We start from the raw sequence: 24,110 nt of genomic DNA, 5'->3' as shown, positions 1-24,110 counted from the left end.
TCATCACTGATGACAGATCATTTTCATATTAGAGGAATGATCACAATTGAACACTCGGGGACCAAACACAGAATCTGCTTTATTGAGTTGTTTATAAGCTCTCTGATAGGCACAGAATGGGGGGGATATGGGCCAAGTGCAGACTGAAGAGATCAGTTTAATTAGCCGTCATAAACTTAATTAGTTTAGCATGACATTGTATTTCCCCATACTGTAATTTGTTTTAATGTGCTATATTCTAAACTGTAAATATTTAGCAGATCAGACCTCATGAGCTTCTCCACAGATGCCGTTTGACCTGCTGACTATTCCCCATTTTTAAATCAGATTTTCAGTAGCTTTTTGTTATTGTGACTATTCTGGATTTGCTAATCTCCGTTATATATATTGTTGAGCTTATCCCTCTTCCCATTTTAAACAGTATTTTAGTTTCAGAAAAGACTCTGAAGTTTATGGGCGTGAAATCTGCTTTGTTCATTCTAATTTCTGAAAGAGTCACCCTCTGTGTGGCTGATTGTTGTCTGGCAGAATCAACATCACTTGATAGGTATTGTTTTGGAACCACGAGTTATTACATTGCATCTTTTGGAACTGGAGTTCTTAACTGTTCGAAATGTGTTGATATGCTCTAATCTTAATGGGATATACTTTGTGAGCCCATTCTGATTCCTCCTTCTCACTTTCAGGGCTGGACTTTGTGGTTGGCCCTGACAACCTCACCACCTCAGTGGGTCTGAATGCCCAGATGCGATGTCAGTTGAAGGGTGTCTCCAGATGGCCCAACATCCATTGGCTAAAAGATGGCGAGCAGCTGTACAATGCCGATTTCACCAGCGTGCCCCTCGGCGAGGATGAGGTGCTGAGTGTCATCAGGTAATCCTGTGCACTGGGAATCCAGTAGCTGTTTGAATCTCGCTCCAGAGATGTGGGTCTAAATCTCAGGCTGATGATCCAAAAAAGTGCCCTGACCAGAGGCGTTGACTTTGAGATAAGATGTTTAAACTCGGGTGGTTTCTGCTCTCTAGCATGAACATGAAAGGTCCCATGGTATTATTGTGAAAAGAGGTCACGTAATTCTCACTAGTTCTCTGGTTATCATTCTATGAACAACACAGAAGTTGTTGTTAATTGCATTGCTGTTGGTCGGATTTTGTTGTTTGGAGTGTTTCCTCTCTAGAAACACTGATGACGCTCTTCTGAAAATGCTGAGGTTGTGAAACATTATGTAAATCTTATTACATTGTCTTGCAAGCACAGTGAGGGAAGACATCGTACACAGCTGAGCTGAGTGCTCCTGAGTTTATTGTGATATTGCTATATCAGACTGAAGCCGTACTGCAGTGTCAGATAATTGAAATTATGTGCGAACTTTCGACTTTAATCCATAGTGAATTCTCAGACAGTTAGGCTGTTGAGATGTGTGCTAAACAGAGGTGTCATGCTGATTCCAGGGGAAATAATGCTTCCTGAGTTGTTTCCAGCATCTGATGGAGGATAATTTGTTTCCGCCTTTTTCCCTTACTTGACTGAAGGCAGTAATGATGGTGCTGCTCAGTAGAGGTAATCCTCAATCTTATTGTTGTGTCAAAGCTCAGTTAGTGGCCGTACCTAAATCTCAACGTTCTGGATTGAGACCCACCTTGGGGGTTAAAGTATGAGCCCTGTAAACCTCACAGAATTGGAATATATAGTCTGGTTCCTCAGAACAGCAGTCAGCATTAAGGACTCCGCCACATAGCTGAGAGGAAGAGGTTTGAAAATCATTGAAGTTCTCCATCTGAGAGAGTTCCAGAGTTTATTGAAGGCTGGAAGTGATGGACTTTGGCTCCCTAAGAGATCAGGGCATTTGCAGTGGGCTGGAAAGTGACTGAGTTCCCAAGCCCCAGTCCCCCTCTCCAAGAGAAGGTCTCGGTGGAAGAGGCTGCGGGACAAAGTGGAGAAAATGATAGTAAAACCTCTGATAGTAAAAATAACGGGAAGAGAGAGCACAGTAACAGACAGATACCATCAACCCCTGTTTGTTGAAGGACAAAGCCAATACAGGAAACAGATGACACAGGCAAACAGCTCATCAAAATGGATGTGACAGGAGGAGAGACACAGACATACACCGACAAAGAAAGAAATGAGCTTCTGGAGATTGGATTCAGTATAGAGTCCAACGTGCCCCAGTTCCAGGAGCTAGAGGGTAAAAACAGTTAGACTCAGGGGTCCAGGGTCAAGTGAAGTCATGGGAGCAGGTGGTGGATAGTCATATGGGCAGTTAGTGCATATCACAAGTCCTGGTTATGTGACCACTGATACCAGGCAATCTCTGAAGGGTATTGATAATTGTTGCAGGGGATGGGAACCAGGGTGCCAGAGCAGATAGTGGAGAGGTTGTAGCGACAGATGTTGTTAAGACCTTAGACAAAGTCAGGAATTAACAGTTGAGCATGATACGACTAGCGTCCTGTTTTGCAAATATTTCAAAGCAAGAAGTATCGTAAGAAAGATGGGTGAGCTCAGGCCATGGATCAAGATGTGGAATTATGACATTGTAGCTCCATTAGTGAGACTTAGTCGCAAGAGGGGCAGGTCTGGCAGTTCGATATTCTGGGATTCCACTGTTTTAGATGCTATAGAGTGGGAGATATTAAAGGGTAGTGTTACTAGTCAGGGAAAATCTCACAGCATTGCTCAATCAGGATCAGCTGGAGAACTTGTCTGAGGAATACAACATCTATGCCACGTTAACAAGGCGATGTTACAGACCACCCAACAGTCTGATGGAGTTAGAGGAACAAATTTGTAGAGGGATCACAAACTGTTTCAAGAAGCATGAGGTTGTTATAATAGGTGATTTTAACTTTCTACATATTGACTTGGATCTGTCTTCACTAGGGAAGACACAAACAATCTCCCAGATGTAATAGAGGCCAAAGGAACTAGGGTAGAGGATGAACTGAAGGAAATTTATATTAGACAAATTTATATTAAATTAGAAATTTATAAGAAACGGTGTTGGATAGACTGTTGAGTCTGAAGGCTGAAAAGTCCCCGGGACCTGATGGTCTGCATCCCAGGGTACTTAAAGAAGTGGCTCTAGAAATCGTGGACACATTGGTAATCATTTTCCAATGTTCTATAGATTCAGGAACAGTTCCTGCTGATTGGAGGGTGGCTAATGTTGTCCCACTTTTCAAGAAAGGAGGGAGAGAGAAAACAGGGAATTATAGACCGGTTAGCCTGACGTCAGTAGTGGGAAAGATGCTGGAGTCAATTATAAAAGAGGAAATTACAACACATTTGGATAGCAGTAGAAGGATCAGTCTGAGTCAGCACGGATTTATGAAGGGAAAATCATGCTTGACTAATCTTCTGGAGTTTTTTGAGGATGTAACTATGAAAATGGACAAGGGAGAGCCAGTGGATGTAGTGTACCTGGACTTCCAGAAAGCTTTTGATAAAGTCCCACATATGAGATTAGTGGGCAAAATTAGGGCACATGGTATTGGGGCAGAGTACTGACATGGATTGAAAATTGGCTGGCTGACAGGAAACAAAGAGTAGTGATTAACGGGTCCCTTTTGGAATGACAGGCTGTGACCAGTGGGGTACCGCAAGTTTCGGTGCTGGGACCACAGCTGTTTACAATATACATTAATGATTTAGATGAAGGGATTAAAAGTAACATTAGCAAATTTGCTGATGACACAAAGCTGGGTGACAGTGTGTAATGTCAGGAGGATGTTATGAGAATGCAGGGTGACTTGGACAGGTTGGGTGAGTGGGCAAATGTACGGCAGATGCAGTTTAATGTGGATAAATGTGAGGTTATCCACTTTGGTGGCAAGAACAGGAAGGCAGATTATTATCTAAATGGAGTCAAGTTAGGAAAAGGAGATCTAGGTGTTCTTGTACATCAGTCAATGAAAGCAAACATGCAGGTGCAGCAGGCAGTGAAGAAAGCTAATGGCATGCTGGCTTTTATAACAAGAGGAATTAAGTAAAGGAGTAAAGAGGCCCTTCTGCAGCTGTACAGGGCCCTGGTGAGACCCCACCTGGAGTATTGTGTGCAGTTTTGGTCTCCAAATTTGAGGAAGGACATTCTTGCTATTGAGGGACTGCAGCGTAAGTTCACAAGGTTAATTCCCGGAATGGCGGGACTGTCATATGTTGAAAGATTGGAGCAACTGGGCTTGTATACACTGGAATTTAGAAGGATGAGAGGGGATCTGATTGAAACATATAAGATTATTAAGGGATTGGACACGCTGGAGGCAGGAAGCATGTTCCCGCTGATGGGTGAGTCCAGAACTAGAGGCCACAGTTTAAGAATAAGGGGTAGGCCATTTAGAACAGAGATGTGGAAAAACTTTTTCACCCAGAGAGTGGTGGATATGTGGAATGCTCTGCCCCAGAAGGCAGTGGAGGCCAAGTCTCTGGATGCATTCAAGAGAGAGTTAGATAGAGCTCTTATAGATAGCGGGGTCAAGGGATATAGGGAGAGGGCAGGAACGAGGTACTGATTGTGTATGATCAGCCATGATCACAGTGAATGGTGGTGCTGGCTAGAAGGGCCAAATGGCCTACTCCTGCACCTACTGTCTATTGTCTATTATCCCATACTGCAAAAGGACTAGGTTGGATGAGCTTGTCAAATGTGTTCAGGAAAGTTTCCTTCATCAGTACGTAGAGGTCCCAATGACAGATTCTGCAAAACTGAATCTGCTATTAACGAACAAGACAGGGCAGGTGACAGAAGTTTCTGTAGGGGAACACTTTGCATCTAGCGATCATAATGCCATTAGTTTCAAGGTAAATATAGAAGATGGTAGGTTTGGTCCATTGGCTGAAATTCTACATGAGAGAAACGTATTTTTGATGCTATCAGAAAGGATCTAGCAAGTGTCGAATGGGACAGGCTGTTCTCTGGCAAAGATGTACTTGGTAAGTCGGAAGCCTTCAAAAGTAAAATTTTGAGATGTACAAAGCTTGTATGTACCTTTCAGAATAAAAGGTAAAAATAACAGATTTAGGGAACCTTAATTTTCAAGAGATATTGGGGTCCTGGTTAAGGAAAAAGAGGAGGTCGCAGGGATATGTAAGCAGGAACAAATGAGGTGCTTGAGGAGTGTAAGAAATGCAAGAGAACACCAAACAAAGAAATCAGGAGGGCAAAAAGAAGGCATGAAGTTGCTCTGGAAGCAAGGTAAAGGAGAATCCTGAGGGATTCTACAGATATGTTAAGAGCAAGAGGATAACAAGAGACAAAATTGGTCCTCTGGAAGACCAGAATGGTGGTCCTTGCGTGGAGCCAAAAAAGATGGGAGAGATCTTGAATGAATGTATTAAGACAGGAGAAAGACACATAGTATTGAAGTGAGGCAAAAGTGAAGCGAGGTCATGGACCCTATACAGACTATAGAGGAGGAAGAGTAGGTGATTTGTCTTGAGGCAAATCAGGGTGGACGAACCCCCAGGGCCTGACGATGTGTTCCCTCGAACCCTGTGGGAGGCAAATGCAGAAAATGCAGAGATATTTAAATCATCCTCAGCCATGTGTGCGGTGCCAAAGGTTTTGACGATGACTGATATTATTCCACTGTTTAAGAAAGGCTCTAAAAATAAAGCAGGAAATTATAGGCTGATGACCTTGACATCAGCAGTGGGAAAGTCATTGGAAGGTGTTCTAAGGGACTGGGTACATGAGCATTTGGATAGACAGGGACTGATTAGGGATGGACAGCATGGCTTCATGTTCAACCAGTCTATTCCCATTTCTTGAGGAAGTTACCAGCAATGACACAAAGGTTGGGGGTGTTGTCGATAGTGTGGAAGGCTGTCAGAGGCTACAACAAAACATCAATAGGATGCAAAACTGAGTTGAGAAGTGGCAGATGGAGTTTAACCCAGATAAGTGTGAAGTGGTTCATTTTGGTCGGTGAAATATGATGGCAGAATATAGTATTAATGGTAAGACTCTTGGCAGTATGGAAGATCAGAGGGATCTTGGGGTCCGAGTCCATAGGACACTCAAAGCTGCTGCGCAGGTTGACTCTGTAGTTAAGAAGGCGTACGATGTATTGGCCTTCTTCAATTGTGGAATTGAGTTTAGGAGCCGAGAGGTAATGTTGCAGCTATATAGGACCCTGGTCAGACCCCACTTGAAGTACTGTGCTCAGTTCTGGTCACCTCACCACAGGAAGGATGTGGAAACATAGAAAGGATGCAGAGGAGATTTACAAGGAGGGTGTCTGGTTTAGGGAGCATACCTTTATGAGAATAGATTGAGTGAACTTGGCCTTTTCTCCTTGGAGCAACGGAGGATGAGAGGTGACCTGATAGAGGTGTATAAGATGACGAGAGGCATTGATCGTGTGGATAGTCAGAGGCTTTTTCCCAGGGTTGAAATGGCTAACACGAGAGGGCACAGTTTTAAGGTGCTTGGAAGTAGGTACAGAGGAGATGTCAGGGGTAAATATTTTATGCAGAGAGTGGTGAGTGCATGCAATGCCAGCAGTGGTGGTGGAGACAGATACAATAGGGTCTTTTAAGAGTCTCCTGGATAGGTACATGGAACTTAGAAAAGAGAGGGCTATGTGTAAGCCTAGGTAATTTCTGAGGTAGGGACATGTTCGGCACAGCTTTGTGGGCTGAAGGGCCTGTATTGTGCTGTAGGTTTTCCATGTTTCAATGGAAGTTGATGAAGGCTAGGCAGTGGAATTTGTCTGTATGGGTTTTAGCGAGGCATTTGACAAGGTCTCGCATGGGAGGTAGGTCATGAAGGTTCAGTCACCCGACATTCAATGTGATGTAATAATTTGGATAAGACATTTGCGGGAGAAGCCAGAGAGTGGTAGTAGAGGGCTGCCTCTCTGAATGTAGGCCTGTGACTAGTGGAGTGCCGCGGGGATAGGTGCTGTGTCCGTTGTGTTTGTCATCTACGTCAATGATTCCGATGATAATGTGGTTAACTGGATCAGCAAATTTGCAGGTGACACCACGATTGGGGGTATAGTGGACCATGAGGAAGACTATTAGAGCTTGCAGTGGGATCTGGACCAGCTGGAAAAATGGCAGATGGAATTTAAAGTAGACAATGTGAGGTGCTGCTCTTCAGTAGGGCCAACCAGGGCGGGTCTTACACAGCGGGGCACTGAGGAGTGTGGTAGAACAAAGGGATCTGGGAAAACATGTCCATAGTACTTTGAAAGTGGTGTCACAGGTCATAAAGAAAGCTTTTGGCCAATTAGCCGTCATAAATCAATGTTTTGAGAAGAGGAGATGGGATGTTATGTTGATGCTGTATAAGATATTGGTGAAACCAAACTGTGTGCAGTTTTGGTCACCTGCTTACAGGAATGATGTAAGTAAAGTTGAAAAAGTCCAGAAAAAATTTACAAGGGTGTTGCTGGGACTGGAGGACCTGAGTTATAAGGAAAGATTGAATAGGTTAGGAGCTTATTCCTTAGAACATAGAAGATTGAGAGGAGACTTGATAGAGATATTCAAACTTATGAGGGGTATAGAGAAGGTAAATGCAAGCAGGCTTTTTCCACTGGCGTTGGGTGAGACTACAACTGGAGGTTGTGAGGCAAGGGTCAAAGGTGAAAAGTTTAAAGGGAATATGAGTGGATCTTCTTCACTCAGATGACAGTGAGAGTGTGGAACGAGCTGCCAGCACAAGGGGTGCATTCAAGCTCGATTTCAATGTTTAAGAGAAATTTGGAAAGGTCCATGGATGGTAGGCATATGGAAGGCTATGGGCCCAGTGCACACTGGTGGGAGTAGGCTGTTTTAAATGGTTCGGCACAAACTAGATGGACTGATGGGCCTGCTTCTGTGCTGTGACCTGCTTCAATGACTGTAGTGGCTGGGGTTCCCTCTCGTAAAGACACCAGACTGAAGGAGACAATGGTAACCACGTCTGTAGAATTTGTCAAGGACAGTCATGGTCAGAAGACCACAATTTGCACGTCGTATAACACAGCACACAATGATGATGATGACTCTAGTATGCATTTTGCTTAATGAATAAAGTCTGTATTTGAAATATAAAAATAATATGAAGCCTCAGAAGGGGTTTTGCATAAACAGTCTTCCTTGATGCAGCTGTCCTGAAATCCCATGCAATTCCTGGTCCTTAAGCAGACCATAAGTGAACCTGCTTGCACCCTCCCAACAACCTCCCTTTTTGGTCCTTGCCCTGTTTCAAGGGAGTTCACCTTGCAAGCTGTTTGTTTACTAACATTGTAAAACTTTACTTTCAGTATCATTTTTCTTATCCTTGGACTTCATTGCCCTTTTTCCTAAGAAGCATCTCCGCCCTCATGTAAAGTGAAGGTGTAGATGCTTCTCGCAGCATGTCAGCAATCTCGGTTAAGCAGAAAGATCCCACAATTTGCCGGTGTCACTTTGCAACGAAAACAGAAAATGCTGGACGCACTCAGCAGGTCAAGCGATATCGGTGGAAAGAAGTGTGGAGTTAACTCTGTTTCCTGTATTTTATTTCAGATTTCACTTTTGGTTTTGATTTTCACTTTGAGGCTAATCGTGTTGCCCTCAGTGCCCTGGCCGAGATTCATTTAGAAAGATCTCTGTAAAATGTTAACCCTTATTCTGTCCTCATCCATACTGCAGCCCCAATATGCTGTTTTCACATCATCTTACACCAGATTAAACTTTGACCTCTGCGGTTCCATGCGGCCCGCGGCTAGATCACGTAATCCATTTGAGTGCTGCCACATTGGGATAACTGAAAATTTCAAGTGTTAGGTGCTTGCACTCTCTCTTTGAACTAAATGAGCGGCTTTACTTTAATACCAGTGCAAAGGTCACTTGGTTACCTCAAGTTCTCTATGTTTTACTAGAGCCCCTGTGTTTCTGCTTCTGTTGCAGGTTGAGGGGAGTACAACAGACGGACGTGGGGTGGTACTGGTGCACGGCCGATGTGAAAGGAGCTAACATTAATTCAAAGAAGGCCTTTTTAACAGTAGAAGGTAGGAAGGCCAACTGTCAGGTTACCCTGAGCAAGGGAGGCTTGGTGTTCAGGCTTTACTGAAGTGCACAAAGTGAGAAGACAGGATAACGTCAATGGTTTAATGGCCTAGATGCTGAGCTGTTGAATAAAGTTCAGGATAATAGGAATTAAACCCAGTGTCTCCATGTTCCTGGTACAAGGAATCCTTAACAGGGAAGATTGATACTACTTTGGATAACAGTTATGGTAGGGTCTTTTTCAGAAATGTTGGGCTATTGGGTAGCAGCTGTGCCTGTATTAAGGGCTATTGTATCGAGCAAAATTGGAGATTATAGGTTTATATTGAGAACTTTTCATGGGATTTAGGATAATAGTGGAAAAATGGGACTCGCTTGGGAGGGAATCGTCTTGGACCAGTAGGGCCAAAGGGCATGTTTCTATGCTTTACGACTCTGTCACTCAAACAGAAGATGCAAGGTTTGTATATTTGGGATTTAGGGATATCATACGTTTCATAAATAATGAAGGAATTCTAATTGTGTGGGTTTAGGGTGAGTTTTAGTTTGTGGGTTGCAGGGTCAGTGTTGATCAATGATAAAAGTTTGGTAGAGCTAACCTGCTAACAGCATCTGACTGGTAACTCTACTCTGGGTAACAAGCTATCTCAATGTAGGGGCAAATAATGGGGACTTATGCAGGTGGGAGAAGAGGATATGGTTGGGATTTGAATATTTGACATGGCTTTGTAACAATATGTATGTTTTCTTGACTAGGCTTGCCATATTTCACAATCCAGCCGCAGGATATATACGTATTTAAAGATGCACCCTTTAATTTAACGTGTGCTGCGAATGGTCGGCCAGAGCCAATGGGGATTTTATGGAAGAACAGTGGGGTCTTAGTTGAAGAAAGATGGAACGAATCCTTTTCAATACTCACTGTTAAAGGTAAAGCCTATGTAAAATCGAGTTGGATTATTTCATAACACTTAGTCATCTTGACACTTAACAACACATTGCTCTGCGACGTCACTGGTGCCAAGCTGCATGGGTCCTAGTGCCCTTCCCTTGGACAACATTGGTGGCGTGGAGAGGGAAAGGCCTGCAGCTTGGGCAAGTGCCAGTCTCCCATACAACCCTGCCCAGGCCTGCGCCCTGGAAACTCCAGGCGCAGATCCATGGTCTTTCGAGACCGACGGATGCCACCACCAGTCATCTTGATATCATCAATGGGTGTTAAAAGGTCAAGCAAACCATCTGCTGATATTGGGCAATGAGCTCAAACACTAATTATTTTATAGCATCAAACCTTGGACCCTGATTACACTGGAGAGAGTGCTGACAAGATTCACCACCTTGGTGCCTGAGGTTGAGTGTTGAGGTGAGATGTGTTTGCTCTTCTTGGAGGGGAGGAAGTTGTAGGGGTGATTGGTACATAAATTAATGAAGTGTTTACACAGAGTAGATAATAGAATATACTGTACAATTATGAAGGGTTTACATAGAGTGGACAATGATATATACAATTATGAAGGGTTTATATAGAGTGGATAATAGTATATACAATTATGAAGGGTTTACACAGGGTGGGCAATGGGAAATTTATCCTCATAATGCAGTTGACTAAAACCTGAGGGAATAGTTCGATAGTTCAATAGTTCGATTTAATGTCAGAGAAATATATTCACTATACACCCTGAAATTCTTGTTCTTTGCAGCCATCTACAAAAACAGAAGAATGAGTGACAGTTAAAATATTAGAACCCTAAAGCCCCCCCCACCACTACCATCCCCACCCACAAGCAGAGCAAAACAATGAATAGTTTGAGTCTTTTTGATAGCAAGACAATGGCATGGTGTTATTATCTCAGGATTCATAATCTGGAATCATAAACTTCTGGGGATCTTGCGTTCAAGTTCCACCATAGCAGATAGCAATAAATTTGAATTCAAATTCTGGGATTAAAAATTCTGACAATGATTATGAAGGCCATTGTTGATTGTTGTAAAGACCATTTGGTTCACCGTTACTCTGAGAAGGGACCTACCTTGGCTGGCCTACAATGGTATGTAAGATTATGAAGGGTTTACACAGGGTGGCCTACAAGTGACTCTGGATCCAAGAAATGTGGTTGACTCGTAACTGTTCCCTGAGGTGGCCTAGCAAGCCATTCAGTTGTAATAAACCACTACAAGCTGGTAAATGGGAATGTCATGGTTAGCATGGACATGATAGGCTGAAGGGCCTGTTTCTATGCTGTGTGACTCTACAGCCAATAGTAATGGCTCTTATGGGAAAGTCATGTTCTATTGCTCCTGTTATTCAGCCGTCTGAATTAGTTTCATTATAGTGCTGTAGATAGCTGTGAAATCCAAATGTGGAGCTGCATGGCCAGGTTGGCTGTCATGTCCCTGAAATGGGATCCATTCCTAAGAGGCTGGAGGTCTCTAATCTGTTACTTCTTGAAATCACATCAGTGCCTCACCTTGTTATCCTGGACGAGCATAGTGTTAGGACTCTGGTCTATTCTGGGGTTGGCCAGCAGGGGCAGACATTGTTCCCAAAGGGTTTCTTCCAGAACTGATTGGAGTCTTGTCACTGATCATTGACTGCACATATTCCCAATTAACATCTGCGTATTTAAACACTGCTTCCTATACCTTAATTTGCTCACCCCTAAAGAGTGATCTCATAAGTAGCAAGTGTCTCAGGTATTTTTGTTTTAGTTCTTTTGGTGAGTTTTTGATGTCTGTCTACTGCCTGTCATCTCTGGATCTTATTTGTGTGTCAAGATCTTGGATTACAGCATTTTTGAGTTGGGCTGGTTATCTGTTTCTTGCCCATCTTGGGTAAAACTTGCTTTTAAATCTGTACATCAACTGCTGTCTGCATTGCGGTTTCTGCAGTTGGGTTCACTCTCAATGCTCAGTGCTAGAGGTAAGGTGCTGCACTTTCAACCCAGTGACTAGGGTTTGATTCCTGATCAGGCCATTTCCCTTGCGTATAGAGTGTAAAGAAGGTGGAAGGCACACACGCTGAGGCAATGAGAATTAGAGTAAAGAAATTATGTTGCTGCTTAGGTCTCACAGGTAATATCATGTACAATTCTGGTCACCCATTACAGGAGGATGTGGAGGCTTTGGAGGTTTATCAGGATACGGCCTAGATTAGAGTGGCAAGAATTTAGCGTGACAAAGGGTAAGTTTAAGGAAGGTGTGCATGCAAGGTTCTTTACACAGTGGTGGGTGTCCGGAACTGACTGTCAGGGTGGAAGCAGCTATGATAGAACCATAGAACATTACAGCACAGAAACAGGCCTTTTGGCCCTTCTTGGCTGTGCCAAACCATTTTTCTGCCTAGTTCCACTGACCTGCACCTGGACCATATCCCTCCATACATCTCTCATCCATATACCTGTCTAAGTTTTTCTTAAATGTTAAAAGTGAGCCCGCATTTACCACTTCATCTGGCAGATCATTCCACATCCCCACCACTCTCTGTGTGAAGAAGCCCCCCCCAATGTTCCCTTTAAACTTTCCCCTTCACCCTTAACCCATGACCTCTGGTTTTTTTTCACCTCTATTAAATCTCCCCTCATTCTCCTACGCTCCAGGGAATAAAGTCCTAACCTATTCAACCTTTCTCTGTAACTCAGTTTCCCAAGTCCCGGCAACATCCTTCTCTGTACTCTTTCAACCTTATTAATATCCTTCCTGTAATTCGGTGACAAAAACTGCACACAATACTCCAAATTCGGTCTCACCAATGTCTTATACAACCTCACCATTACATTCCAACTCTTATACTCAATACTTTGATTTATGAAGGCCAATATACCAAAAGCTCTCTTTACAACCCTATTTACTTGTGACGCCACTTTTAGGGAATTATGTATCTGCTTTTAGATAAATACATGGATATGTGAGGAATGGTGGGATATGGACACGTGCAGGCAGAACAGATTTCATTTAATTTGGCATCCAGTACAGCACAGGCATTCGGGCCAAAGGGCCTGTCCCAGTCCTGTGTTAATCAATGGTTTGTTGTACTCCGTTTGACTTGCAGCTGCCTTGCTGGTTATGTTGTCACTGAGTAATGCCCAGTGTTATTGCCAGTGCCCAGTCAGAGTGGCGACAGGCCGTGGCAGCACCAGCTTGCCTGGAGAAGCACTGCTGTGTCTGAGGGCACCAGCCTTATTTGAACTGTCAATTCCACCCAGGTGACACATTTTACATTCTGTTGCTGTTTCCGATGGCAACAGGGAGTCTTGTTCTTGTAACTGCTTCAGTCAGGGCACATCAGCGTAACATCCTCACTCAGCTCTCTGTAGAAGACGTCCACGCTAGTGGGATGGGGTCACTGCTGGAACAGAAGTGGGTTTCTGAATTAATTTGTCCATCAGCTTTTCGTTGGGAGAGCAACGACTATCAATTTCCTTGTTTTCTCCCCCCACCCCCCGCCACCTCTCTGGTGCAGAGACAGATGGACGAGTGTGCTTTGAGCTTCTCTGCAAGCTGACAGCACAGCCATCACCCTGCCCCCCAGGTTTGTTGGGGATTTTGGTAGTGACCTGCTCTCCATCCATCAGTCACGTCAGTCCACGTGCCAGGACGCCTGTTCCTCCACTTGTCAACAGCATACAGCATGAACGGACGGGCACTACACACCACCGTGGTGCATCCCCACCGAGTCGTACAGCACAGAAACGGGCCCTTTGGCCCAACTTGTCCATACTAGCCAGAGTGCCCTCCTAAGCTAGTTCCATTTGTATGTGTTTGGCCCAGATTTCTCCAAACTTTTCCCATTCGTATACCTATCCGAATGTCTTTTAAATGTCTGTAATGTTCCTGTCTCACCTGCTTCCCCAGCAGCTCATTCCACGTATTGTATGTACCATCCTCAGTATGAAGAAGTTGCTCCTCATGACCATTGTAAGTCTTTCCTCTTTCACCTTTAACCTATGCTTCGCCTTCCCTGAGGGGAAAAAAGGCAGGGTACATTCACTCTATCTCTGTCCCTTATGATTTTGTACACCCCAGTGTTTAATTAAAGCATTTCACCCATTGAAATAGAGAGTTGGACACAGGCTGACATCTCATCTAAGGCAGTGGACAATTTAAACTTAGAATGATGGATACCCCTGAATGATCTGCAATATAAAGGTAACTGAGAAGTAGGTATGGTTTCATAGAAGAGATTTCTAACTATTTTTGTTCTGCTTTACCTCAGAACCACCTGTTTTATCTGTCCAACCCCCATTCTCCACTTTTATTTGTAAACTTTGAATAAAATCCTCGTAATATAACTTTCCCTTCTAGCTCAAAAGGGGTGGTGAAAGCGAAAGATGCTAGAGAGATTGATTGGAGGCAGCTCCGCTGCTAGGGACCCCAGGCTTCACAAACTTCTCGATTCTATGAGTTACATACTCACACCAAGTTGGCGTGTGCCTGTTCAATCATAGAATAATACAGGCCTTTCAGTCCATCTTGTCTGAGATGCCCTCTTAAGCTTGTTCCATTTGGCTGTGCTTGGCCCGTATTCCTCTATACCTTGTATACTTATTTATAAACTTATCCAAATGTCTTTTAAATGTAATCAGTGCATCTGCCTCATCTACTTCCTCTGTAATCTAATTGAGGGGTTCAGATGATAAGAACAGAATAATGATTTTCCATGAATAGATTACAGGCTGAGATCTAATTGAGGGATTTGCAAGAGTCACAAGGAAAATGTGTCGGAGCAAGAGGAAACCACCATTTCCAGCCTTCCCGGTAATGCTCCCCAACTCTTCCCGCACTCGTGCTGAGCTCATCAATTTCACCAACTTTGTCCAACTTCCACCCTGACCTTCAGTTCACTTGATCCATCTCTGAACCCCCCTCCTGTTTCTAAATCTCTCTGTCTTCATCTCTGAAGACAAACTGTCTACTGACATCTTTCAGTAACCTACTGATTCCCATGGCTATCTCGACGATACCTCTTCCTGCCCTGTCTCCTGTTGAAATGCCATTTACCTCCTCAGTTCCTTCACCTCTGCTGCATCTGTTCCAGGATGAGGCTTTCCTTTCCATGACATCAGAGATGTCCTCCTTCCTCAAAGAAAGGGATTTCCTTTCCTTCCCTGTTAATGCTGCCCTGACCTGCATCTCCTCCATTTCCATCTGCACTCACCCCATCTTTCCATTGCTTTAAAAAGGATGGAGCTTCTCTTCTCACCTACCACCCCAGGAACTTCCATGTCCAACACATCATTCTCCACAATGTCCACCATCTTCAACAGTATCCTACCGCAAAACATATCTTTACTCCCCTACCCCCAGTTCTCTTTGTGATTCCCTTGTCCGTTTGACCCTCTCCACTAATCTCCCTCCTGACACACATCCCTCCAAACGACAGAAATGCTACACTAGCCCGTTCATCTCCTCCCTTGCCTCTGCTCAAGGCCCCAGGCAGTCCTTTCAGGTGAGGCAACACATCACCAAATCTGTTGGGGTAGTCTCTTGTATCCAGTGGTCCTAATGTGGCCTCCTCTACATTGGTGAGACCTGACACAAATTGGGGAACTGCTTTGTCGAGCATTTCTGCTCCATCTACCAAAAGCAGAATTTCCATATTTCCAATTTAATATGGTCATCCATTTTAATTCCTACCACCATTCCTGTTTCAACATGTCGTTCCATGGCTTGCTGTTCTGCCACAATGAAACCACTCTTAAGGTGGAGGAGCAACACCTTATATTCTGTCTGGGTAGCCTCCGACTTGATGGCATGACGATTGATTACTCCTTCCAGTAAATAAAATTTTCCTCCCCGTCCCCTCTTGTTCTATTCCCCATTCTGGCCTCTTACCTCTTCTCCTCACCTGCCCCAGTGCCTCTCCTTCACTTTCTACCATGGCCCACTCTCCTCTCCTATCAGATTCCTTCTCCTCCAGCACTTTACCTTTCCCGCTCAGCTGGCTTCACCTATCATCTTCTCACATCATCCTCCTCCTCACTTCCACCTTTTTATTCTGGCGTCTTCCCCCTTCCTTTCCAGTCCTGATGAAGGGTCTCAGCCTGAAAAGTCGGCTTTTATTCATTTCCATAGTTGCTGCCTGACCTGCTGAGTTCCTTGAGGAATAACAAGGTAGTGTTTCTGGACTGTTCGGGAATCTAATGGTGGAGAGGAAGAAGCTATTCCTAGAATGTTGAATGTAGGTGTTCAGCTTCCTCTGTCTCATCCTCGATGCTGCTAATGAGACGGTAGCATATCAGAGATGTTGAGGGTCTGAGTGATGGATGCCGCTGCCTTTTGGAGATGTCCTCAATGCTGGGGAGAGTTGTTCCCGTGATGGAGCTGGTTGAGTCTACAGCTCTCTTGCAGCCTCTTGTTATTCTGTACGTTCATCATCATCATCGTGATGCGCTGTTTCATATAACATGGGTGATCATAATCTTTCCACGGCCACGATTGATCATGGCAAATTTTCCTGCAGACGTGGTTTGCCATTGCCTTCTTCTTGGCAGCGTCTTTGCAAGACGGGTGACCCAGACATTATCAAATTTTCTAGTCTTTGATGACATTTCAAATCTCAAATTCTCAACCTCGGGTGTTGTTCTGTGTGGAGTTTGCACATTGTCTGTGTGCTCCAGTTTCCTCCCATGTGCCAAAGACATTGATTTGTAAGTTAATTGGTTCCTGTAAATTGCCCTGATTTGCGTGTTGGGGACCCAGTCAGGCCCTGTATTCACATTTGCACTGGGGTGGGAGGGACCCTTGATTATGCTGGCTTCTTTCTTAGGGCATCAGGAAGTGAAGAGTCCATGTAGGTTTTCATGCTGGGCTAAGCTGTGTCCACAATTCTACTGTTTCTTGCAGTCTTTGTCACGATGTGCGCTGGCAATATTGGAGCCCAAGTACAGAGGAAAAACAGACTGTATGTAGAGATGGCAATGAGAGTTTATTCATAATAATTCCAAAATAAACATCGTTGGCTCGGCCGAGCGACACGGTGAGAAGTAACATTCTCAAAGCTAGGACCCCGTGATTAGCACTTATTGGGCATCCACTTAAATAATACAAATAACATGGAATCTCCAAGTCTATCAAAATAAAGTTAACAAGCTTAAACAGAAGACCGCATTACAAAGAAAAGCACAAGAAGCTCTAAACGATTAACCAATTCAGGACGTCTAAAAAGCTTGGAGCCCAACACTGTCCGGCACCCAGCACAGGCCCAAAGAACTTATTGCAGTGTTGGGCAGAGCAATTGTGATACCAAACTGTGAGGCATCCAGATAGGGTGCTTTTTGTTTGACATCTATAAAAACTAATGAGAATCAACAGAGACATGTTAAATTTCCTTGGGCTTCTGAGGAAGTAGAAGTGCAGATGTGCTCCATTGGCCTTGGCTTGTACATGGTTAGACCAGGACAAACTACTGGTGCTACTTACTGGAGATGAAAGGTAACTCTCGGAGAGGGGAATGACAGGCAAGGAAGGTCTGGTTGTCTGCTCCTAATTTCGATGGCCTGCTCTCAAATTTCATAAACCTCTGCTTCTTTACTTTCAGCTGTGTGAATGGGATGGGGAGCTACTTTGAGATGGTGGAGGGTAACACATTGTCTCTCTGTTATCAGGAATTAAAAGCCAGACAACCTTCACATGTGAAGCGCATAACGCAAAGGGAGTTGCTGTCTCCAGGACAGCAAGCGCCTATGTCAAAGGTAAGTTTAGAGTCACACTTAATCCACTGCAATTCAGCCCCACTACTCAACCCATAATCCTGTTCTTCACTTGACCACTCTAATGTTCTCCTAGTCTGACTTCCATAAACCAGCCTTCCCTCCATGGACTGTCTACACTTCTCACAGCCAACATAAACAACTGTCACAGTGACGGACAACAGAACCCCCTCGTCCGGAGGAACGACTAGACTCCCATGTTGAGTTTATTCACAGGAATTCCAACACTACACCAGTGGCTCGACTCAGCAACATAGCCAGCCAAATCCTTCTCAAAACACACAAGGGTGATTTCCAACATTCTTTTTAATTTTACATTTAAGCTCTTCCTCTACTAGATTACCTTTCAATATTCGATCTCCTATTAGGGAACAAGGCAGAGAAGGTTACAGATGATGGTGTAATGAACACTTTGCACCTAGTGATCATAATGCTATTAACTTCAAGATTATTGTGGAGGTGGATAGGTCTGGTACTTGGGTTGAGATTCGAAATTGGAGAAAGGCCAATTTTGATGGTATCAGGAAGGGTCTGGCAAGTGTGGACTGGGACAGGCTGTTTTCTGGCAAAGGTGTACTTGGTAAGTGGGAAGCCTTCTTTCTTTTTCAAAATTTGTATTAATTTTCACATAGAAGAATACAGAGTACATGAGGATATATGTTATGAATAAAAAAAAAGAATAGTATGAATACATTATATTTAAATCACACTTGCAATCGCAGTACTCTATTCATAATCAAACACGTACATTAATTAAATCATAATTTTATTGTAAAAAAGGAATCTAAACCCACTACAAAGCAGTAAGGTAAAGAAAGAAAGACGGAAAAAATCCTTATCACATATTGATTTATGTTATTAGCCAACATCTGTACTTTAACACCAAATCAAAGGTTTTGAAAGTAGTTCAAGAATGGTTTTCACAACGTTTGAAAGTCTTGGTTAGAATCAGAAATTGAACAATGGATCTTCTCTAAATCTAAGCATGACATAACATCACATACCCATTGAGCGTGAGTAGGTGGAGTAACATCCTTCTATTTAAGCAACACCGCCCTCCTAGCTGCAAGAGAAATAAAAGCCAATATATGCAAGTCAGATGTCTCCAAAGTTACTCCTTTTTCTCCAGCAGTACCAAACAAGGCAGTCAAAGGGTTAGGTTTAAAACTTACTTTAAAAAGTACAGAAAACGTTTGGAATACTTCCTTCCAGTATTTTTCAAGACTCAGGGATGTCCAAAACATATGGATTAGTGAAGCCATTGTTACATCTATTGCAATTGGGAGATATACAGTATCCGGATAAAAATGAAATAGCTTGTCTTTGGACATGTGGGCCCTGTGAACCACTTTAAATTGTAGGAGGGAGTGGCGAGCACATAGTGATGAAGTGTTAACCAATTTAAAAATTTCATTCCAAGTCTCCTCAGAAATTGAAATCTGTAAATCTTGTTCCCAGGCATTTTTAATTTTGTCTAAAGGAGCCTCTCTTATTCCCAACAACATACCATAAGTATTGGATATTGAGCCATTATGAAGAGGTTTCAAATTAGAAATTACATCTAATAACTTCTTATCAGAACTCTTAGGAGATGTATATAACTGGGATCCCAGAAAGTCTCTAATTTGTAGATATCAAAAAAATGGGTGTTTGGTTAGCTATATTTAGCTGACAGTTGCTCAAACGGAAAGAGACTTCCTCCAACAGACAGATCCTGGAAGCATTTAATACCCAATCTATCTCATTCTTTAAAAACTACATTGGTCATAGAAGGTTAAAAAAAACAATTAGAAAAGAATGGGACTAGAAAGAGAAAATCTCGATAAACCAAAAGTATTTTCTAAATCCTCAAAGTATGTTTAACTACCAAATTGTTCGTTAGTTTATTTAAAGATAAAGGAAGTGAGGATCCAAGAAGAGAAATAATAGAAAATTTTTTAACAGAGTTTCTAAAGAGACCCATACTGGACAGTCCTCACGGTTAATATAATATGACCAAAATGTAAGATTTCCTATATTGACTGCCCAGTAATAAAACCTAAAATTTGGTAAAGCTAAACCTCCATTCTTTTTAACAGTGGGAGGCCTTCAAACGTGAAATTTGAGAGTATAGAGTTTGTATGTTCCGGTCAGAATAAAGGGCAAGCATAACAGGTTTAGGGCACCTTGGTTTTTGAGGAGTATTGAGGCCCTGGAATAGCATTGCAGCAAGGAGCAAATGAGGTTCTTGAGGAGTATAGGAAATGCAAGGGAACACTTAAGAAGGAAATTAGGAGGGTTAAAACAAGGCATGAGGTTGCTCTAATAAACAAGTTAACAGAGAATCCCAAGGGATTCTACAGGTACATTAAGAGCAAAAGGATAGCAAGGGACAAAATTAATCTTGAAGATTAGAGTGATCATCTGTGCATGAAGCTGAAAGAAATAGAAGAGACAACACACACAAAATGCTGGTGGAACACAGCAGGCCAGGCAGCATCTAGAGGGAGAAGCACTATGGGAAATGGGAGAGATCTTGAATGGATTTTTTGTATCTGTTTACTCGGGAGATGGACACAGAAATAAAGTGAGGCAAAATAGCAGGGAGGTCTTGGACCATACGGGTATTACAGAGGAGGAAGTGTTTACTGTCTTGAGGAAAATTAGGGTGGATAAATCCGCAGGGTCTGACAATGTGTTCCAATGTGGGAGGCAAGTGTAGAAATTGCAGAGGGCCTAGCAGAGTCCTTAGCCACAGGGAATATGCTGGAGGATTGGAGGATAGATAATGTTGTACCATTGTTTAAGAAAGGATCTAAGAATAAGCCATGACATTATAGACCAGTGAGTCTGACATCAGTAGTGGGTAAGTTATTGGAAGGTATTCTAAGGGACTGATATACAAGTGTTTTAATAGAATGGGACTGATTAGGGATAGTTAAAATAGTTTTGTCCGTGGTACGTTGTGTCTAACCGATCTTAGTGTTTTTCAAGTAAGTTACCAGGAAAAGTTGATGAAGGCAAAGTTCAAAGTAAATTTATTATCTGAGTAAATATATGTCACCATATCCAACCCTGAGACACGTTTTCTTGCAGGCATTCACAGTAAGTACGAAGAGAAAAGGAAAAAAATAAATAAGCAATATATATCAAGAACATGAGATGAAGACTCCTTGAAAGTGATTCCGTAGATTGTGGTAGCAGTTTAGTGATAGGGTGAGTGAAGTTATCCCCTCTGCTTCAAGAGCCTGATGGTTGAGGGGTAGTAACTGTCCCTGGACCTGGTGAGGTGAGTCCTGAGGCTCCTGTACCTTCTTCCTGATGTTAGTAGTGAGAAGAGCATGGCCTAGATGGTGTGGGTCCTTGATGATGGATGCTGCTTTCCTGTGACAGCGCTCAATGTAGATGTGCTCAGTGGTGGGGTGGGCTTTACCCATGATGGACTGGGCTGTATCCATTACCTTCTGTAGGATTTTTTATTTAAGGGCATTGGTGTTTCCAGTCAACATACTCTCCATTGCACAGCTATAGAAGTTCATCAAAGTTTGAGATGACATGCTGAATCTTAGCAAATTTCTCAGAAAGTAGAGGCACTGCCATGGTTTCTTTGTAGTGTCTCTTGTGTGTTGGACCTAGGCAATTGGTGTTGCCTACATGGACTTTAGAAGTTACCCATGGGAGGTTGGTCGAGAAGATTCAAACATTCAAGATGAGGTAGTAAATTGGAATAGACATTGGCGTTGTGGGGGAAGCCAGAGAGTGGTAGTAGATGGCTGCCTTTCTGACTGGAGGCTTGTGATTAGTGGTGCACAGCAGGGATTAATACTGGGTCCATTGTTTGTCTTCTATGATCCAGATCAACGATCTGGATGAAAATGTAGTAAATTGGATCAGCAAATTTTCAGATAGTTGACAGCGTGGAAGACTATCAAAGCTTGCAGTGGGATCTGGACCAGCTGGGAAAATGGGCTAAAAAAAACGACAAATGACATTTAATGCATTTAAGTGTGTAGTGTTGCACATTGGGAGGACAAACCAGGAAAGTACTTACATGGTGAGTGGTATGGCACTGAGGAGAGCAGTGGAATGGAGAGATCTGGAGATGCAGATCCATAATTCCTTGAAAGTAGTGTCACAGGTTTAGAAAAGCTTGTCACTTTGGCCTTCATAAATCAAACTATTGAGTACAAGATTTGTGATGTTATATTGAAGTTGTATAATATGGGGTATTGTCCACATTATTGGTCGCCTACCTATAGGAAGGCTGTCAAGAAGATTGAACGAGTACAAAGAAAATTTACAAGGATGTTGCCAGGACCTGAGAACCTGAGGAAGGTTGAATAGGTTAGGACTTTATTCTCTAGAATGTAGAAGGATGAAGGGGGATTTGATAGAGGTGTACAAGATTATGGGTGTATGGATAGGGTAAACAGGGTTTTTATACTAAGGTTGGGTGAGGCTAGAACCAGAGGTCATGTGTAAAGGGTGAAAGATGAAATGTTTAAAAGGATCCTGAGGTGGAATGTCTTCACTCAAAGGCTGGTGAGAGTGTGGAGCGAGCTGTCAGTGGAACTGCTGGATGCTGGTTTGACTTCAACATTGAAGAAGAATTTGTAAACATTTTACAGAAACCTGGATGGAAGGTGTATTGAGGGTTATGGGTCGATGGGACTAAGCAAATAAATAGTTTGACATGGACTAGATGGGCTGAAGGGCCTCTGTGCTGTTGTGTTATATGATTCTAAACCCCCTTCATTTCCCTTTATTCTCCTCCATTTTCCTCTTTCTCGTCTCTGTATAAATTACCTCCATTCTTCATCTTCTCCTTTTCTTCATCTTCCTGATCTTATTCCAGACCCTGGTTTCACACCCTTCTCCGAAAGGACTTGTCAAAGCATCTCAGGGTCAGCTTTCAAGTCCTGTCATTTCATTTGGGTTCCAATAGGGTTTTAATTTTATACCTATGAATATCTACTTTCTTCTTCCATGTAATCTCATTCCTCTTATTCCTTCTTCCGTTCCTTACTTTATCCTCCTTCCTTTTTCCTTTCTCCTCACTTTCTTAATTCATTCTTTGTTCATGTACTTCCATCCATACTTCTTCCCCCTTCCTATTCTCAGCTCTTCCTTTACTTTGTCGTTCAATCACTCCTTTTGCACCTCTTTTCACTATTCCTCCCTCCTTTTCTCCTCCTCATCTACCTTCCACTCATCACTCCCCACTTCTCCATTTTCAGTCATTGGAAAAGCGTTAGGCTACGTCGGTCAACAATCGGAACAATTTTAAAGGATAAAGTGCAAAAGGCTCTGCCCCGATGAAAGCTACAATTATTACTAAGCAGCGCAGTGGTTTAATTATTGGGTTTTGGGTTTTTGATCTTCCACATCAACCCGGCACGGAGGAGAGCGCACTCGGGAGCGATCTGTCCCGAGTCCCGAGAACTTTCATTTCCGAGCCTGGTGCTGAAACATACGTTCTTAAGTGTTTTATATGCATAGGAAGGTAAAATATATACTATATACTAAGTCAAATGTTTGACTAACTGATGCTAAATAATACCCGATATACCTGTTCCGACTTACTTAGTAAGAGAACTTCCAATTTTTTCGATCTCGATGCACGATAACCCACGCACATCCTCCCGTATACTTTAAATCATCTCTAGACTTCTTATAATACCTGATACAATGTAAATGCTATGTAAATAGTTGTTATACTTCATTGCTTAGGGAATAATGACAAAAAAAAAGTCTGTACATGCTCGAACAACGAGTGCTGGAAGAGCACTTCCGGGTTTTCGTGATTCGCGGTTGGTTGAATTCACGCATGTGGAATCCGCGGATAAGGAGGGTCGACTGCATCACAGAACTTAATACACGGCTCATAAGAAGAAGATTGGGGGAGTGTCCATTCAGAAATGTGGTGGTGAAGGGGACCTGTGTTGATAGTGAGGAGGAGGAGCATCTCTTTAATGGAGGACAATTGATAATTGGTTTATTATTGTCATAAGTACCGAGATACAGTGGAAAACTTAGGTTCACCATTCCATCCACACAGATCATTCCATACATGAGTGTATCAAGATAGTACAAATGGAAAAGCATCAACACAATGCAGAAGGAAGTGTTACAGTTACAAAGAAAGTGCAGTGCAGGGGGACAATAAGGTGCAGGGCCCCTGACAAGGTAAGGTGAGAGACTGGGTGTTTGACTTTACTATGCAAGAGGATTGTTGAGATCCTATAACTGTGGAATGAGCCTGGTTGTGCGAATTTTCAAGCTTTTATAAATTCAGCCTTGTGACAGAGGGAAGAACAGAGGATTACCGTAGTGGCGTCAGGTCCTGGGTTACGTTGGCTGCTTCGCTGAAGTAGCAAGCAGGAAGTGTAGGCTGAGGCTGCTGTTTGTAATGGGCTGAGCTGTGTTCACTGCTCTTTCCAG

The 24,110-nt window shown here is 43.0% G+C and overlaps 1 protein-coding gene across 9 annotated transcripts in view; it reads left to right on the top strand.

Moving 5' to 3' along the window:
• tyro3 (TYRO3 protein tyrosine kinase) overlaps positions 1-24,110 on the top strand; it is a 118,733-nt gene that overhangs the window by 7,324 nt on the left and 87,299 nt on the right. For 8 of the 9 annotated variants that reach the window (XM_059953488.1, XM_059953474.1, XM_059953465.1 and 5 more), the window contains 4 exons: positions 687-873; positions 8,884-8,984; positions 9,739-9,912; positions 17,586-17,672. In XM_059953488.1, the coding sequence (XP_059809471.1) occupies positions 687-873; positions 8,884-8,984; positions 9,739-9,912; positions 17,586-17,672 (549 nt within the window). Of the gene's footprint in view, positions 1-686; positions 874-8,883; positions 8,985-9,738; positions 9,913-12,089; positions 12,164-17,585; positions 17,673-24,110 lie in introns of those variants that run through there. The other variant, XM_059953531.1, reaches the window with a different exon arrangement.

The sequence above is a fragment of the Hypanus sabinus genome, chromosome 2 (genome assembly GCF_030144855.1).
Source record: "Hypanus sabinus isolate sHypSab1 chromosome 2, sHypSab1.hap1, whole genome shotgun sequence".
Taxonomy (NCBI): domain Eukaryota; kingdom Metazoa; phylum Chordata; class Chondrichthyes; order Myliobatiformes; family Dasyatidae; genus Hypanus; species Hypanus sabinus.
The sequence above is the reverse complement of the archived record's forward strand: the minus strand, read 5'-3'. Positions and strand labels throughout refer to the sequence as shown.